Source organism: Podarcis pityusensis, assembly GCF_964106645.2.
Source record: "Podarcis pityusensis genome assembly, chromosome: 3".
Lineage (NCBI taxonomy): Eukaryota > Metazoa > Chordata > Lepidosauria > Squamata > Lacertidae > Podarcis > Podarcis pityusensis.
Genome location: NC_138026.1, coordinates 51,518,403 through 51,534,190, shown reverse-complemented (window position 1 = coordinate 51,534,190; position 15,788 = coordinate 51,518,403). Strand labels below are relative to the sequence as shown.

General features: G+C 39.8%; 1 protein-coding gene across 2 annotated transcripts in view; it reads left to right on the top strand.

The window, feature by feature from the left end:
* REV3L (REV3 like, DNA directed polymerase zeta catalytic subunit) overlaps nucleotides 1-15,788 on the top strand; it is a 60,485-nt gene that overhangs the window by 40,334 nt on the left and 4,363 nt on the right. The window contains exons 19-29 of one of the 2 annotated variants that reach the window (XM_081000367.1): nucleotides 2,483-2,598; nucleotides 4,669-4,787; nucleotides 6,190-6,308; nucleotides 7,507-7,648; nucleotides 8,217-8,461; nucleotides 9,129-9,237; nucleotides 10,104-10,310; nucleotides 11,477-11,586; nucleotides 13,095-13,209; nucleotides 14,766-14,903; nucleotides 15,419-15,609. In XM_081000367.1, the coding sequence (XP_080856493.1) occupies nucleotides 2,483-2,598; nucleotides 4,669-4,787; nucleotides 6,190-6,308; nucleotides 7,507-7,648; nucleotides 8,217-8,461; nucleotides 9,129-9,237; nucleotides 10,104-10,310; nucleotides 11,477-11,586; nucleotides 13,095-13,209; nucleotides 14,766-14,903; nucleotides 15,419-15,609 (1,611 nt within the window). Of the gene's footprint in view, nucleotides 1-2,482; nucleotides 2,599-4,668; nucleotides 4,788-6,189; nucleotides 6,309-7,506; nucleotides 7,649-8,216; nucleotides 8,462-9,128; nucleotides 9,238-10,103; nucleotides 10,311-11,476; nucleotides 11,587-13,094; nucleotides 13,210-14,765; nucleotides 14,974-15,311; nucleotides 15,381-15,418; nucleotides 15,610-15,788 lie in introns of those variants that run through there. The other variant, XM_081000368.1, reaches the window with a different exon arrangement.

Genomic DNA, 15,788 nt, shown 5'->3' with positions numbered 1-15,788 from the left:
TGGCAGCAAATACTGTTTAAAGTTTTTTAGCAGTAAACTCTGAAACCTTAAAGAAGCATCCACAATGCCCACTCTTGAGGAAGAACCCTTCTGCAGATGGAGATATAGATGACCTAGAGAGCCCTTTAGGACCACTATAACAGCAAAGTTGTAGCAGCTCTGCTGAAGTTTCAGACAGTAGCCAGCCAGAAGAATGGTGGCAACAGTGGGACAGGCTAAGGAGGCCACTGATCTGCTGCCCATCCCAATCCACTACTGGGTACAAAGACTATACTTTGAATAGTGGGTGGGTTGGCCTGAGCCATAACAGATTAGAAAACCATGGAAGAAATCAGGTTGCCATCCTTACCAGTATGTAACAACTAAACTAAAGGCATTCCTCAGTCTATCAGTCATAAGATTTTGGCTGGGAAGCTACATGGTTTAGGCTCAGAGTGCTGAAAAAGTGAAAAGGAAAGTCACTCTTCATTAAAATACTGAGCAAGAGTAGCATATGCACATCACGCAGTTCCAATGTCCAGAGTGTCTCACCTCTGCTCACTAGGAGGCATAGAAAGCTGACGTGTTAAGCAAAGTTTTATGGAATAACATTTTAAAGATACTTACCATAATTCAAAGAGCCACAGTATTACATGGCAGCAGCTTCTAGTGCAATGTTGGAGGCTGCTTCTGAAGCACATTGTCTAGGTTTTTTCTGTAAATAGAGCCTTAGAAGCCTTGCTGCGTGTGCAGAATTTACCTGGTTGTGTGTCATCATTTTATAAGACAATGCAGTTTGAAGGATAAGCATGAAATTATAGCAAATGAAGCTTTCTATAGAGCATGTTACTTTTGCAGAGGGAGCTAAGGAATTGCTCTTGCTTTATGGTGAAATGTGTACATTTTTCCTGCAGTGATGTATATAACTTGGGCCTCATTCTCACTGAGCTTGTAATTCTGTACCTGGGTCTAGCTTTTTATGTGAAGGAAATATTTTGTATGGACAAACATTCAGTCATATGGGCTCCAAGCAGCAGTCTTGATATAGTACAACATTTATATATTGCTTGATTGTAAGAGAGCCTCTAAGCAGCTCACAAAAATATAAAGCAAAACATTAAAACTCTCAATGAACAAAATCCCACATTATCTCTGCCTACTGGACATTGTAACTCTGCCATAATTTTTCCCTACTTATGTGAAACATTACAGATTCCTCAAACGTGGTGATATTTTCTTTTCTCATTTGAATTGAAGTCATTGAGAACTCACTATAAGTATTGCTTGTGAGAATCAGAGCTTCCAAGTGGTAGTTTTCTACATGGCTACCGTCAGTGCTTTTTTTCTGGGGGTACGGAGGGGTACGCATACCCCTAAACATTTTGTGAATCTAAGTTTGGCCTCACTGAGGGGCAGTATTTCAATATGAGTATGATAATGAGAGTACCCCCAAACATTTTTTTAAAGAAAAAAGCACTGGCTACCATGATTCATATGGTTACTGCAATGCTTTTTTGAAGTGCCCCGATCACACAAGTCACAAAAAGTATAAACGGCCCTTGTATGGAGATACCAATTCTCTTTCAAATGCAGCCTCTGTATGAGTGTTGCTGGCATTTGAACCAGCATATTGCGTCACATCTAAAGCAGGCAAAGTATTTACTAGCTAAGTTCAAAATAATTATGTATCACACAGCAACCGTCCAGGGGACACATCTTTTTTTAACCAATGGGAGTTTCAAACATGGAGCTTATGACATGGCATAAGGACCTGCTGTTTTAAAAGTAACAACATGTCACTATACATACCTAAACTGGCTCTTTGGATCCCAGCCTCCCCCCTCCCCATGGGAACTAGAAGGGAAGTCTCCACCAGTTATTTGTGGTTAATTGCTTGTATTTCCAAAATTGTCATTAGAAAATATACATATTTGACCTAATCCAGAGAAAGCACCAAGGGAATGATATACAAAACTATGGATACATGGGCACTTCATGCTTACACTTGGGTACAAGTTTCCACATGGGGATAAATACGGAATTTTTGTTATTTGTAATTAAATGTATTCAGTTCTTCTCCCTAGCCCCATCCAGTTGGCAAACTTTTGCATACTCAGTACCTTTTTTTGTGTAGATTGTGTTTTCTCACTCACGGTATGTGCTTCCTTCTTTACTCAAGCAAGACTTCATGTTTATCTTAGGCTGCTGGCATTAAATTCAGTATAAATTTGTTGAGTTTATTATTTTATTTATTTAACAGAGTTTATATACTGCATACTAGAACAACAATGTCCTCTAAGCAGTTTACAACAAAATATAAAACATACCTGTAAAAGCAAACATTAAAAACAAACGACATAAGATGGTAAAATAGAAAAAATGAGTAATTTTTAAAAGCATACTTTTAGTTAACGTGAAATGCTAAAATTACATGTCTGAGTAGGTTTGCTGAAACAAAAAAGAGCACATGGTTCTATGAAGAAAATGTATGTTCTCTTTTTAGGTATGATCCAGATATTTTGCTGGGCTATGAAGTTCAGATGCATTCCTGGGGATACCTCTTGCAGAGAGCTGCTGCTCTAGGTGTTGATTTATGCCAAATGGTCTCACGTGTTCCAGGTGTGTTTATGATTCTAAGGTTCCTAATTCTAAAGTTATTAATAATTGTGAGAAGCCGTGGTTTTATTCTACTATTATTCCGGGTATAAAGCCATTAGTACCAATTTTTTTGTATATAAGATGAGGTGTTTTGCTATAAAAAAATAGTAAAAAAATTGGTGGTTGTCTTGTACACAGAACATGGGCATCTGGGGGAATTTTTAAAATATTTAAGCATAAGTCTGGGATTTTGGCTTGGGCGGGCTGAGGCGGTCCCTCCTGCTGCTGTCCCCCCTGCCTTCCCCCGGTTCTTCCTTGGCATCCTGCTTGGGAGCCTGCTTCCGCAGTCGCTGCCTTTGCTTCTGCACCACAATGCACTGCATGCACCTCATGCTGGAAACTTCGAGGGCAATTGCCCCCCAAAAGATCAACAACATGCCACCATCAATCATCCAGATTTTCACTTCTATTTTAGGGTTTCATTTTTCTTAATTTGGGGTTCAAAAAAATAGGGGTCGTCTTATACATGGGGGCATCTTATACATGGAAAAATACGATGTTCCTGTCCCATTTTAGTGTTTTTCACTGTCTCTCACTAGGAAGCTTGACAGGGTACAGGGCTTTGCTGGAACAGCTGTTCTTCAGTACCTTCAAATCCCACTTTCAGCAGGGAGCTGCAACTTTATTCCCCCCCCCCAACATCATATATGAGGTGTAGGGCAGGTGGCTGTGTCTTGTAGAAGGTGGCTTCACGGGCCAAATGGGGAATCCTGATGGGCCTAAGTAGTGGGTTCCCCCTCACTACTTAAAATCATAGTTAAGCTTAGCTGTAATTTAAAGAGTACAGTGTGCTGGTGCACATGGCTAAAATCACAGGCACTTTGCTCTTTTCCTGCTGCTGATAGCTAAGCCATGGTCTGGGTTAGTTTTACATCATCATCATGTAATTTATTATTTATAACCCCGCCCATCTGTGGGCTCATGGTTTGTTCCCTCCAAACAAACAAACCTAGCGGGGGAGGGACTAGCATTTAGCTTGTGGTTTCTTTGGAGAGAGGGGGGGGGGAAAGCCCAGGTTCATCCGTCACATTAAACCAAACCATGGCTTTGCTCTTGGCAACATAGCAGCAGGAATGAGGAAGAAGTAAAGTGCCCACAATTTCAGCCCATAGCCCCAGCTTTCACTTAACTATGGTTACGGTTAGCTATGGTTTGAAGTGACATGCAAACCATGAGTAGTGCAGTGGATGCTGCTTCTGGACAATTTATATGAGTGATGAAACTTTGGAATATGATAAAATAGTAACTTTGGAATATGATAAAAAGTAAGTACTGTATTTTTCCATGTATAAGACGACCTTTTTTTGATTTTATTTGAATTTTTTGTGATAAATTGAGGGTTGTCTTATACACAGGTTAATATGCAAAGTAAGCAAGGGCTGGTGCTATAGCGGTGGCAGGGAAATGTCGGAGAGGAGGCTGCTTACCCGCTCTTCCTGGCTTAGGAAGAGTATTTGGTGAGTGCCAGTTTGCAGTGTATTGCGGCACCAGTCCCGTCAGCCAGAGCAGGGGATGGTTGAAAAGCTGCTCAACAGCTTAGCGAACTTACAAAAGAAGCTAAACAACTGTTGAGGGCTCCCAAAAATAAGGGTCGTCTTATACATGGGGTCGTGTTATACACAGAAAAATACGGTAAGTTGTAAGGGCAAAGATTTTAAAAACACAAAATAATGAACATTTCTGGTTCTTCTAGTGCATGGATTACGGATATGCACTACAGATGCTACAGGTGACTTTAACGTGTGAACAGAAATTGGGAGAGTCTGCAAACCAGATTCCATTATAAAATCAGACCTGCATTCCTAAGTAGAATAAAAAGAAAACCCAAACCACAAAGACTTTCATATTTGCTGTAACATACTATCTAGTGGAAGTTTTTTGGCCTTTAGTTGTGTTATACTTGCCAGAAAGATTGACCACACTGTTCTAGTTTGTAGATTCAGAGGATGACTCTTCCTTCTGATAAATATTTCATTGTATTTGTACTAAAGTTGATTTGAGTTGCTGAAATATTCTCTTTTAATGATTTAGATGATAAAAAAGAAAACAGGTTTACTTCAGATCAAGATGAATATGGGTCTGATACAATGAGTGAAATAAACATTGTTGGAAGGGTTATGCTGAATATCTGGAGAATTATGAGAAATGAGGTAAACTTTGGCAAAATCATAAATAACCTACTTTCAAATAAATGCCATATTTTCAATAATAAACCATTTTCTTGTCTTGGAGTTTGCAAATTTGTATCTCCTTCTTCCCATATGCTTTCTATCAGTACAGGAAATATGAAATCCACGGAAATGTAGTTATAATCATAGTCTTCCATTATTTTGCTGAGCTGATGCTTTACTCTATAGCATATTCCACTCACATAACCTATTCTCTGTTCAAGGGCCAAGTTCCATTTCAGCACTGGCTGCCTACTGGTCTAATTCCTTGGTTATTACACTTGCTGATATTATTAATTATACTTTCTGTCATAACTGGTAACAACTGTGTTGACAAATCAAAGAGTCCTATGACACCTGAAAGACTAACAAATGAATGGTGGTGTATGTTTTCAGGGGCCAGAGCCATTATCATCAGATACAGAAAGGAGCATCTGATAAAATGATCTCTGGTCTTTGATGGTTTATGCCACAATTGACTTGGCATAGGTCTCTTTGTTTTTGCTGCAAACTAATGTGACTTCTTCTGGATTATGTAATGAAAAAGCATGGCCATAAGACATTTCTAATTCTTGGTGAAAAACCAGTTGTTTCCCCCCTTAGTCCCTCTAATTGTCTACTTTATGGATGTTTGAACTTCCTTTTGCATGTTCAGGTGATGATCTGCGCTCCCCCCCCCCCCCCGCTGCAGGCTGAGCCCCACCAGCAGTGGTTGCACCTGTTGGCTTCCTGGGGACAGATCATGGTGTGAACCAGAGGGGGAACCCTCCTTTCCCTTCTAGCCCATTCCTGGGTTATGAAAAGTTGGCTTGGCCTGGGCCTCAACAGTGCTGTCAACTTCCATTCTTGTCTTATAGCACACTTCACCTTACAGTTGATTAAGTTGCTGGTTAATTTTACTCATAGTCACAACTGGCTTAGCAATTACAAAGGTATTGCCTTCCCCACAGCAATGTTCTTCAATGGTGATTCGATTACATTGCCCTGTAGTTTCATCACAACTGTGTGGCAGACCTTGAAGACCGTCAAATACATAGCAGGGGCTGCCTCCCCATTGCAGGACCCTCATAGTGGATCTTGGGGTCACTTCAGAGCCAAACCCAGCTCACGGGCTAGCAAGCCTGCAACACACCCAGGGTGGTTGCAGTGATAGCTCATAGTACCAGTCTACATAGAGGTGGGCCTGAGCTTGCCTTCTATCCATGGATGGTTTCCAAGTATTTGAGCTGAGTGGTTGTCTTGAACCTGAATCCTTGTTCTGTGCTATGCCATGCCAAACTCTGTGTAAGCTATAACCAGTAAAAGTTGTGAGCATTTTTAAACATACCCCGTAATTCTACAAATTATATAGGCATGCGATCATACAAGTCTTCTCTTATTTTAGGTGACTCTAACTAACTATACTTTTGAAAATGTGGGCTTTCATATACTTCATCAGCGCTTTCCACTGTTTACCTCTCGCGTTCTGTCTGATTGGTTTGACAACAAGACAGATATCTATCGGTAAGTACCAGTTCTTACGAGTATTTTAAAGTATGCTTCCTGAATCAAAGTCTGATCTGTTGTATATAAAGTTTTCAAACCAAATGAAAACTTAATTAGCAAGGAAAAAATGAAAGAAAGTTGGCTGCTGACAGAATAACAAATGTGCTGCCAATCCGTAGTGCACAATTTAACTTTCTACCCATATCATTTGATCAGTTAAGGCAGCACTGACCAATGTGGTGCCTTCCAGATGATTTAGGACTACAGTTCCCATCAACCCCAACCATCATAGCCTATGGTCATAGATGACAGCAGCTGTAGCCCAACATTCTCTGGAGGCCATCGCGTTGGCTACCTTTGACTTAGTCAGGTTTGCATACCACTCCTGCATGACCATTTACCACTGGAGGTGGATCAAGTGGCTACTTCAACAGACCCAGTGAAGATGTGCGAAGTACTGATATTATCAAAGATATACTGTATATTGCTGAATATCAGACATAAGTAGTTATGTAACATGGTTGCTGATCACAGGAGTGGCAACTGGTAGCATGTTAACTAGACTTTACCATTGTTGTATATCTCAAGTGTAACAGAACTTCATGGTGCAGTTTTCCTTCCAGTTTATTCAAGCAATAAATAACAAATTGCTATCCCTTAATTGCTAGGATAGCTGAATTCATGCACCAGTGATAAGAATGACCTTGAAATTATCGAAGCTAGGAAAAAACAATCTAATTGAGAAAAAAGTAGTCATGCTACTTTAGAAGTGACAGTGCATTGTTTTCATAATGCATCAAATTAATAATGAGTGGCATAGTAAGTCACTCCACTTCTAATTTTAAGGTATAAAATCTATGGCACCTTATTTCAAAGCTCTGAATTGCCCTTCCCAGCAGCTTCATTTATATATTAAGTAACATAGAGGAGAAGGCCATGGTGTGGAACAGTAGTCCCCCAGCACATCATTCTGGATATGGTGCAACAGAAAGAACAAAAAATTAACCAAGGAACAACCCATTCAGGTGGTCCAGAAGGATACCATGGTACTGGACTTAACCTTAACCTTAAGTTAAAAGCCTCCAAGAGAACTAATAGGGCTGCACATCAATTTATTAGAGCTGCAAATTGTTGATTACTGCCTTGAAAGTTTTTTTTTCTAGAACATCCTTTAAGACTTTTAATATTTTTGTACGTTTATTATTTGGTTTTAAAGCTGGAAAATGATTGATTATTACACAAGCCGTGTCCGTGGAAATCTCCAGCTGTTAGAACAAGTGGACTTAATTGGCAGAACAAGTGAAATGGCAAGGCTTTTTGGAATTCAGTTCTTGCATGTATTAACAAGAGGATCGCAGGTAAGCTGTCCTTAATATTTTTGAGAAGTTGTTGGGACCTCAGAATTTTTCTCACGTTTTGAACCTTGGAAGTTTTCACAAACAAGGGATCATTTCTAAAAGACATTAAAAATCCAATTGCCACTAGCCTTGCTGCTTATTAGGAAAATAATATTAAATGTATAGCCATACTAGATCAGTATTTTTTTTAAAAATAGAATTTTTATTTGCAAATACAAGAAAGAGAAAAGAGGATGAAAACATTGTCAGCAGACATTAACAGTAAGAATACTCCATCAATTCTAATTTAAACATACAGGTCAATATAAGCAGTTTCTGTGCTCCAGTGGGTATCTAAACTAGACTGGCAGTTAACAAGGCATACATTTGAATATAGAAAAGAAGTGAAATCTTCTGTGAAGTAGTAGACAGGGGATGTTTTGACCTTCCAGACTTGTAATGTCTCTTAACCACCATAAAGGCTCACAAAGTCCACTTATATTGTCCGTTAGTCCCCACACCACAGGAATATATTTTAAGAATACATGAACGTTCAAAAGTATCAGTAATTAATGTTTTTCTTTTGTAGTACCGTGTGGAGTCAATGATGTTACGTATTGCCAAACCAATGAATTACATTGCTGTTACACCGAGTGTCCAGCAACGAGCTCAAATGAGAGCCCCTCAGTGTATTCCTTTAATAATGGAGCCAGAATCCCGTTTCTACAGTAATGCTGTCCTTGTACTAGATTTTCAATCTTTATATCCATCTATTGTGATAGCATACAACTACTGTTATTCCACATGCTTGGGACATATTGAGAACTTGGGAAAGTAAGTATTAAATATTTAAAATCTAGATGCATTTTCTCTGCTACTTAATAAGTACTTGAAAGATCAAATGGAATATATTTAGCCCACCACTTCTCAAACCATGCAGCCAGGAAGTTGTTTTTCTTGTAAAAAAAGAAGTTGTCGTCTGGGATTTTTTGTAATTCTATTAATCTACTTCTTGGCTGCAGAGACAGAACTTGTGAACAGCATTTTTGAAATATACAATTTTAGAAGTGCATCAAAACAAGTGTGTAACTCTGACTGCATGTGGGTGAGTGGATTCAGTCTCCCACACATGCATACCAAGGAATAAATAGATGAAATATGGGAGGAAAAGGTGTGTTTCAAATATATATATTGCAGATGATACAAGGACTCAGTGAAGTGGATGTTGGAAGGTGGGCACACTCCAATATCATTATCTCTAAGGAAATATTTTGTTAATATTGATCTTTAAATTGTAAGTTATTTGCTGATAAGAACATAGGAGAAGGCTAGAGCATGAGAGAGACTAAGAGATACAAATCTGATGTAAAATTAAAACAGGTACTGTATTTATGCTGCCATAGCACTAAATAGTGTGTAGCATGGGATAAATCTTGTCTATAAATAGCAGTTAGTCTGTGATGTTACTTGAGGGTTCAGTACACTTTGTCTTATCTTCCAGATACGATGAATTTAAGTTTGGCTGCACTTCTCTGAGAGTATCTCCTGATTTGCTATATCAACTTCGTCATGACATCACAGTGTCACCCAGTGGAATTGCTTTTGTTAAGGTAATGCTTTATTCTTCTTGTTGACATTTTATGTTTAACTTGTTATTTCTACTTCTATCTTGCTTTCCGGAAGAAAAAAGACACTGAAGCATGAATTGTAAATATGTTAAGGATATTAATAAACAGGAGGCAGTATCTACAGTAGGAATGGGGAACCAGCGCACATGCCAGCAAGGCCATTTCACCAAAGCCATGCCTGCCTGTCAATCAGCTGATATCACTCCAATGTGCACATAATAGCAGGTGATGGGTGAGATGGCAAGGTTCCATTCTGCTTTAGGTATGCTCCTCCTCCCCACCCAGTTCTGCGTACACAACCAAAGCAGGATTTAACCCATATTTGTTAGCTGATGCAGGGAGTTTAAATCCTGCTCAGTCTGGATGTTTCTGGGAACAGGCACCTGCAGGTTAAGCAGCAGGATTTAACCCACTATTCAGCTGATGAGCAGAGAGTTTGATACTGTTTGGTGCTTGCTTTGTCAGCACACATTCCCTGCTATGAACACCACCCTACAGATCAACTTTGACAAGTGGGTGGGACTGGCCACCTACCAGTCACTTGATCAGATGATTGACAGGTGGGTGGCTCTGACTCAGCTGTCAAAGTTGTTGCATGAAAGTGGGGGCAGACAAAGCTCTGGCCCACTGGGGGTGGGGGGAGAAAACTCATACTCCATCTTAACCCCCAGAGGGAAAAATTACCTGGTTACCAGTAGTGTAAAAATAACCTGATAAGCAGCATTACAAACATTTGACCCAACAGTGGTCTACTGTAAACCACCCTACAATAAACAGAATTAATCTTGCTGCTAAACATATTTTTTTATTATTAAATGTTAATTCTTAATGGTGTTGTTTTTGTGCAGCCTTCAGTAAGAAAGGGTATATTGCCGAAAATGTTAGAAGAAATTCTGAAGACTAGAATCATGGTGAAGCAATCAATGAAAGCTTATAAAAATGACAAAGCCATCACTCGAATGCTTGAAGCACGTCAGCTTGGCCTTAAGCTCATAGCAAATGTCACATTTGGTTATACTTCTGCTAATTTTTCTGGAAGGATGCCATGTGTAGAGGTAAGTGATGAAAGTAAAGTGTAAAGATATTTCAGGGACAAGAAAACAACAACAACAACAACAACAATTTATTATTTATACCCCGCCCATCTGGCTGAGTTTCCCCAGCCACTATGGGCAGCTTCCAATTGAGTGTTAAAAGCAATACAGCATTAAATATTAAAAACTTCCCAGAACAGGGCTGCCTTCAGACGTCTTTTAAAGATAGCTACTTATTTCCTTCACATCTGAAGGGAGGGTGTTCCACAGGGCGGGCGCCACTACCCAGAAGGCCCTCTGTCTGGTTCCCTGTAACCTCACTTCACACAATGAGGGAACCGCCAGAAGGCCCTTGGCGCTGGACCTCAGTGTCCAGGCTGGACCATGGGGGTGGAGACGCTCCTTCAGGACTGAGGCTGTTTAGGGCTTTAAAGGTCAGCATCAACACTTTGAATTGTGCTCGGAAACGTACTAGGAGCCAATGCTCCCAGTCTTCTTCACTATAATAATACCTACATTAAGGCAAAAGCTGATTCTTAACCTCAGTTCTCTGATTGTAAAATAAGAACAATGACTTCAGAGGGTCCTGAGGAAGACATGCAATTAAAGATTTATAAACACCTTAGGTTGGATCCAGAGTTACACAAGCATAAGAGGACTCATGCCACAAGGCTTTCCTGCTGCTCCTCTCTTGTGCCCACTTGAAAACTACTCTGGAAGACTGAGGAGACTGTCCTGCACAGTGTGAAAAGACAGGCTGGGAGCATGCAGGAGCAGGCAATATTGGTAGAAATTGGACAAGGGAACATTGCTCCCATGCAGCTCCTGGGCTTAGCCCTTGAAATATCTATATGCATGCTTACTAATAACGTGCAGTGGCTATTTCATCTTGATGAATGCATCAATCCACAGAGCTATTTGGACACAGTCAAGAGAGTTTGACTTTTCTTATTTTTAAAGTTATCACACACATGCCTTCTGCAAACTTCAGCACAAATTACTTTTGAAACTTTTGTCTTATGGAGAAGAAGTGGGCTGCTGTTAATCAAAAAGATCAAACTTTCTACAGGGTTTATAGAATGAGTTACAGAAATGTCTGAATTGTGACCAGGGAACCTAAAACAATGATAAATGCATGATCTGTCCACAAGAAAGATTTTATCAAGGTTTATCTTTATATTTTGCAGATTGGTGATAGCATTGTGCACAAAGCCCGAGAAACCTTGGAACGAGCAATAAAACTGGTGAACGAAACAAAAAAATGGGGAGCGCGGGTTGTATATGGAGACACAGATAGGTAATTAAAACTATTCTTTTGTTTGGGAGATTTTCCAACCAGTAATATGTCATTGACTGCCTTTCCTTCCCTTACAAGAAATTAGTAGATTTGTAATATGCAACCTTTAAACCAGAGTAGGAATTTAATATGCACAATAGGTATGCTAGCTGGAAGAAACAACAAAATTATTTATTTTGAATGCAAGGAAAATGTGTTCTTCCTGCAGCAGAAGTGTTTGAGGAAAGAAAGTCTGAACAACAGTTTGGACAGTGTTCTTGAAGCTACAAACATGAGTCTGACCAAACTGTGGGAGGCAGTGGAAGACAGGAGTGCCTGGCGTGCTCTGGTCCATGGGGTCACGAAGAGTTGGACACTAGTAAACGACTAAACAACAACAAGTTTATTTCATGCACACACTTTTTTTAATTACATTTTTATACCGCCCTTCATCCAAGGACCACAGAGCGGTTTACATTATGAAAACACAAAAATATATAACATAATAACAAACAAAAACAATATCCCAAACACTGTTTAAAAGGCCATAATTATTTAATTAGCTGATGACCTTGGAGAAGAGGAATGTTTTTGCCTGGTGCCTAAAGATAGATAACGAAGGCACCAGGCAAGCCTCCCTGGAGAGAACATTCCATAAACAGGGAGCCGCTACAGAAAAGGTCCATTTGTGTTGTCACCCTCTGAACGTCTCATGGTGGAAGCAGATGAAGAAGAGCTTCAGATGATGATCGTAGAGTCTAGGTCTGCTCAGATGGGGAAAGGCGGTCCTTGAGGTATTGTAGTCCAGAGCCGTTTAAGGCTTTATAAGCCAAAACCAGCACTTTGAGTTGGGCCCAGAAACTAATTGGCAGCCAGTGCAGCCAGGCCAGGATTGGCGTTACATGCTCTTGTCCTGGTGAGTAACCTGGCCGCTGAATTCTGCACCAGCTGAAGTTTTTGAACCGTCTTCAGAGGTAGCCCCACATATAACGTGACTAAGATGACTTCTGTTCTACTAGGATTAAGTTTCATTTCACCATCCCACATCCACTCCATTACAAACTTCAGATATATCTCTTTTGTGTATTTATCTTGGATTTTTATGTTGTGAACTGCCCTGAGATCTATGGATGAAGAGCACTATACCAATTTAATAAATAACAAATATCAATTGCTTACCTGTTCATTTTCTGTTTTTAGTCACAAGGAGAGAGAAAAAAGTTGCCATACTTTTGGAATATTTTTAGAGTGGGAAAGCTAAATACAGTGGTACCTCTGGATAAGAATGGGATCCGTTCCAGATCCCCATTATCATCCTGAAGCGAATGTAACCCGCGGGTCACGATTCGCCACTTCCGCGTATGCGCGTGATATTTTGACTGCGCATGCGTGAGCGGCAAAACCCGGAAGTAACGCATTCCGTTATTTCTGGGTCGCCGCGGAGCGCAACCCGAAAGCGCTCGACCTGAAGCATATTTAACCCGAGGTATGACTGTAGTCATTTCTTGATTTCCCTTATCTTATTTCAGCATGTTTGTACTACTGAAAGGAGCTACCAAGGAACAGTCTTTTAAGATTGGCCAGGAAATTGCTGAAGCTGTAACAGCTACCAACCCCAAACCAGTAAAACTGAAGTTTGAAAAGGTAAGAGAAATCTGAGTGTTGCCTGACTGCAACATTTAACAGGACACCTTTCCAGAAAGTGACATAATGAGCAAGTTAAGAAATAGATATTTGAAACAAAGTGTTAAAAGGAGAAGGAATTTGGATGGGAAAGCAAACCTGGGAAGAGCTGCTAGCTTACCACTTAAAGAACCAAACCCAAAAAAAAAGTCTGCCTATAAAAATGCATCTACGCCAAGCAGGATTGAACTTTCCATGCATCAGTGCATGCACAACAGTCCTGCTTTCTGCAGGAAAGCCAAGCTACATCTTTGCCTACCCCACAAAGGGGGCACACATGAACATAAAAATACAGTGAGTGTGTGCACACTCCCCCTACAAATGAATGCAATTTTGCACAGAAATTGCACTGAACTTAACATGCTTTGACTGAGGCTTTTCCACTATTGCTCTACATTGATTCACTGCCAACCTCATTGACATGTGGAGAAATGCCAGTGTCCTTAGTGACCTTCATCACACAGCTGTTCTGCTTTGCTGCAGGACATCAAACCCAGAACAAAAATCTCCCATTTTCCTCTCCAGAAGGGATTTGTGAGAGGGTACTAATATTAAAGTCCAGCTCTGGGGTTTCTTGGAATCTGCCCAAAAAGTCAGTAATGAAGGCAAGATGGCAGTGTCATGAAATAGGTGGTTTAAAACTGCAAGGAAAGATCAGACTTCCCTCAGTTGGATTTAAATGCCTATTTTACAATCCATCACTTTCTTTTGTTGTCAAACTGATTTTCCTTCTCTATCTTTTCCTTCTGCTACACTTCCCTTTGTCGTCTTTATGCCTGAGGGCAAGGCCGTCTTTCTCCTTTTTTATTGGTGTGAGCAGGGAGAAAATATTTTGTCAGAAAAACTTGACAAAATAATAAAACAAATAAAATTGCATGGTAAATGGTTTTTGAACTCCACAGTACCCAAAGGGTCAGAGAATGTTCTGCATTATACTTCTGTCCATGTCTGGTGGTATTATGAATACATTTGCAGTTCTGCCTAGCACAGTGATCAGGTTGATTGAATCATAACATGAGATGTTTGTACATTAATTGAATAAGGACAAAGATGTGCATTTAGAGATTAACAAACATCCAGCCTAATTTTTTCCCAATTTAGGAAAAATGAAACATTTTTCAAATTCAGAAATAAGTCTGCTCTAAATGTAAATATGCTTGAAAATATTTTATGGTTAACAGAAACTCTTTCAGTGCATCCAAGTGTTTACATGTACACAATGAGGGCTTCCATATCCTCCCTTCTAGCCCCTAGTCCACACACAAAAAGAGCTCTTCAAATGGCTGTTTTTGAAGCTTCTCTGAGTTGAGAAAGCCTGTCATGCATGCACAAATTTATCATCTCATCCTCTCGCTTAGGGCCTAAAATAGAGTATGTTGCTTAGTAATGTAGATATATAGTTTATGGGTGACTTGGGTCTAATTATGAGCAGTAAAGAAGAAAAGCGTTCAGTCCAGAAGTTTGCCTCAATTTTTCTTATATCTAGACTTGCAAAGTTTTTTTTTTTTGCATTGCAGGTCTATTTGCCATGTATTTTGCAAACCAAGAAGAGGTATGTTGGTTACATGTATGAATCACTGGAACAGAAGGACCCAGTATTTGATGCAAAAGGCATAGAAACTGTAAGAAGAGATTCTTGCCCTGCTGTTTCCAAGGTAAAGTGGCATAGGCATTTTATTGTGTTCAGAAGTTCTTTTTAGTACAGTATCAGTTCCACATACAGTGGTGCCCCGCAAGACGAATGCCTCGCAAGACGGAAAACCCGCTAGACGAAAGGGTTTTCCGTTTTTGAGTTGCTATGGGCTTGCTTCGCAAGACGAAAATGTCTTGCGAGTCTTGAGATTTTTTTTTCGCTTTCCCCCCCCTTTATCTAAGCCGCTAAGCCTTTAATAGCCTTTTAGCAGCTAATCCGCTAAGCCGATAAGCCTTTAATAGCCGCTAAACCGCTAATAGCGCTAATCCGTTAAGCCGCTAATAGGGTTGCTTCGCAAAACGAAAAAACCGCTAGACGAAGACACTCGCGGAACGGATTAATTTCGTCTTGCGAGGCACCACTGTATTAGGGGGGAAACTCCAATGGTGAACGTTGAGGGATTCAGAATGGGAATGTTTAAAATGCCTTGGGTGTTTCAAATGACTTATGAAATCTCTTTTAATACACTTTTTTCAGATGCTTGAGTGTTCTATCAAGTTGTTGTTTGAAACACGTGATATAAGTTATATCAAGCAGTATGTGCAAAATCAGTGCATGAAATTATTAGAAGGGAAGGCCAGCATGCAAGATTTCATATTTGCAAAGGAGTACAGAGGAAGTTCTACATACAGACCTGGAGCCTGTGTACCAGCTCTAGAAATCACAAGGTAATAAGGATATATAATGTATGGCACTGTGAGATCATTTTAGTTTATATTAAATCATTCTCGCTATGGGAGTTCAAAGATGTGTTAAATACATACTACAAAATTTATACTTCTAAGAATATCAGGATTTTATTACGTTAAAATATAAAATATGGATCAGTGGGAGCTCCTTAGCTGTA